Source organism: Alligator sinensis, unplaced genomic scaffold, assembly GCF_000455745.1.
Source record: "Alligator sinensis unplaced genomic scaffold, ASM45574v1 scaffold1065_1, whole genome shotgun sequence".
Taxonomy (NCBI): Eukaryota; Metazoa; Chordata; order Crocodylia; family Alligatoridae; genus Alligator; species Alligator sinensis.
Window position 1 is genome coordinate 580,375 of NW_005842812.1, and position 3,038 is coordinate 583,412.

The following is a 3,038-nucleotide window of genomic DNA, read 5'->3' on the forward strand; positions in this document are numbered from 1 at the left end:
GGCATGAGTCTGCGGCTGCTTCTGGGGTGGAGCCGGCGGCAGCCGCGGCCCCGGGGCGGTGGTTCCGGCCCCGGTCCCTGGGGCCTCCGGGGGAGAGACCTCGGGCATCCGCCCCCCCGCCCCCCCAGCGACCCCCGGTCCAGAGCTCTTACCAAAAATAAAATACAACGTTTAATGAGATCAAGGGGGGGTACAGGGGGGGACCCCCCAGCAGTGGGGCCGGGGCACACGGCAAAGAGGCGGCGGGGCCCGATCCTGGAGGTTGCGGGGGCGCAGCTCCGATGGCTAGGCTGTCAGGATCCGGCCCCCGCCCCCGGCTGGAGACTTCAGGAGGGCAGCGCCAGCTGGGGGGGGGACCCTCGGCCCAGCCCTGGGCGGGGGAAACTGAGGCGGTGTGGGGCAAGGTGAGTTGCTGAGAGAGTGAACCCGGGCATCCCGGTTCTAGCCGCTCTAACCACTAGACCTGCCTGCTTCCCCGGGGCTGGGGCCCAAATCCTGGAGCCCCAGCTCCCCCCCAGCAGGGGCAGAACCCAGGAGTCCGGGCTTCTGGCCCCCTACTCCGCCGGCGGGACCCCCCCAGAGCCCACTCCTCTCCCAGGCCTGGAAAAGGAACCCAGGAGTCCTGCCCCCCCACTCTAACCACTACACCCTGCTACTTCCATTGCTCCGCTGGAGAGAACTGGCCTCACATAGGGGGCAGTGACATGGGGGGGACCACGACCCCCGCTCCCTTCCCTCCCCTGGGGTCTCCACGCACGCACGCATGCACGCACACACACACGCACGCACACGCACACACACGGGCCTCCGTGCCTCAGTTTCCCCTGCGTGAGTTGGGGTCAGCACGGCAAAGGGGGAGAACAGAAAGAAAGGGACAAGGAGAGGGCAGAGACCCCCCCCACCCCAACCACCACCCCCCTCCAGGCACAGACGCCCCCCAGGAGCTGGCTCCGGCCCCCCTTCCCCACAGTCCTCCAGGGCCCAGGCTGGGCCCCCTCCAGGCGGGGGCAGGCATGTGTGTGGGGCACTGCTCGGGTGCAGCTCACAGCGCCTGCGTCTTCAGCTCCAGGGGCTCCCCGGGCGGCTCTGGGGGCGAGTCGGCCTCCGCAGGCTTCTCGCCCTTGAGGATGGCCAGGCGCTCGGCCATGCCCCGTGGGCGCGGGAACAGGATGAAGTCGTAGAGCAGGCCGCCCACGGCGCCACCGATCACTGGGCCCACCCAGTACACCTGCGGGCAGGAGAGGGGGTCAGGGCCACGGGTGGGGGTGGGGGAGAAAGGCACCAGGGTGATTCCCAGTGAGCGCTACAGGGCCCAGGACATGCGGGAGAGTGGAGGCTTGTCCACAGCCCCTTTCTGCTGTGGAAATGCAGCCGGTTCTGGGGTGCAACAGGACAGGGATTGGCTCCCCAGCTCTGAAATGCAGCTGGCTCTGGGGTGCAGTGGGGCAGGGATCGGCTCCCCCGCCCCTCTCTGAAATGCAGCTGGTTCTGCAATGCAATGGGGCAGGGATCACCCCCCTCCCCTAACTCTGAAACACAGCTGGCCCCGGGGTGCAACGGGACAGGGATTGCCCCACCCCAATCTGAAATGCACTAGTTCTGGGGTGCGACGGGGCAGGGATCACCCCCCCGCCCCAGCTCTGAAATGCAGCTGGCTCTGGGGTGCAGTGGGGCAGGGCTAGCCCCCCCCCCAGCTCTGAAACAGGAACCCCAGCCCCCGCACTTCTCAGGCAGCAGAGCGCCTCCTGCTGCCCCCGCTTACCCAGTGGTTGGTGAAGGTGCGAGTAAGGATGGCAGGCGCGAAGGAGCGCGCAGGGTTCATGCCGGCGCCTGTGTAGTACATCTGTGGGAGACGGCTGCTGTGAGACGGGACTCCTGGGACCCCCGCCATAGAGACCCAACCTAGATCGTCCCCGGGACCCCTCCCCTGTCTCCAGAGAGCTGGCTGAGGGGAAGAGGGTCACTCTACCCCACCATCCATGGTCCTGGCTGGGGTGGGGGACCCTCTGGATGGGTGCAGGGGTGGTTGGGCAGTTGGGGGAGGAATTAAGCAAATGAGAGGGCGTGACAATGCATATGCAAATAAAGCTGGGGGATTTGCATAAAGGCCACCAGACTCTGAGCAGGCAGGGCTGTGCCCCACCACTGCCACAGGGGTGGGGGGGGACACAGAGCCTGAGCATGCGTGTGCATGTGCGTGCGCGTGTGCATGTGCGTGCATGTATGTGATGCCTGTGCGCACGTGTGTGAGTATGTGTGCATGCGAATGCGTGTGCATGCATGTGTACATGCAAGCCTTACCCCGAAAAGGTGGCCGAGGGTGAGTGAGAGTCCCACGGCCAGGGCCACGGAGCCCATGCGCCCATTGCGTCGCTCATCGTAGGTGGCAAAGATGCAGAGCACGAACTGCAGCGTCAGGAAGATCTCCACCGTCGTGGCCTGGCCCAGGCTCAGGCTCGGGTGCATCTGTTGGTGGGGCGGGCGGACGGACAGACAGACAGATGGGTTGGGGGGGGGTCCAGCTGGAGGCATTCATGGCCCCCCCCCAGTCCAGCCCTGAGTGCCCCTCCCCACAGCTTGCAGCCATTGTTACCCACACTGCTTTGCGACACTCTGCCACCCCCCCAGCAATGCCCTGCAGGGGTCCTACCCCATCCGCAACCCCCCTTCCTCTTAGGGGAAGCTACAGGGCCCCCAGCACCCATCCCATCAGGCACCCCAGATCTGGTAGCCCCCAAATCCACCCCCAATTAGGGGGGCACCCCCAGGTAGAGGGTTCCCCAAATCAACCAGTCTCTCCCCAGCTAGGGGGAGCACCCCAGTTAGACACACCCCAGCTAGGGGACCCCCAAAATCCACCCTAGACCCACCCCAGCCTGGGGGGCACCCCAACTAGGGGGCCCCCAAATCCATCCCCACCCCAGCGAGGGGATACCCCCAGTCAGACACCCCAGCTAGGGACCCTCCCCCAAATCCACCCCACACAGACCCCAGCTAGGGGGCCACCCCCAGTCAGACCCACCCCAGCTCAGGCCCCC

General features: G+C 66.5%; 1 protein-coding gene across 1 annotated transcript in view; it reads right to left on the bottom strand.

Moving 5' to 3' along the window:
- Positions 1-984: 984 nt before the first annotated feature.
- MIP (major intrinsic protein of lens fiber) overlaps positions 985-3,038 on the bottom strand; it is a 2,465-nt gene continuing 411 nt past the window's right edge. The window contains exons 2-4 of the mRNA XM_025191395.1: positions 2,302-2,522; positions 1,763-1,843; positions 985-1,228 (exon numbers count right to left, since the gene is read on the bottom strand). Of these exons, the coding sequence (XP_025047180.1) occupies positions 1,043-1,228; positions 1,763-1,843; positions 2,302-2,522 (488 nt within the window). The 3' untranslated portion in view covers positions 985-1,042. The remainder of the gene's footprint in view (positions 1,229-1,762; positions 1,844-2,301; positions 2,523-3,038) is intronic.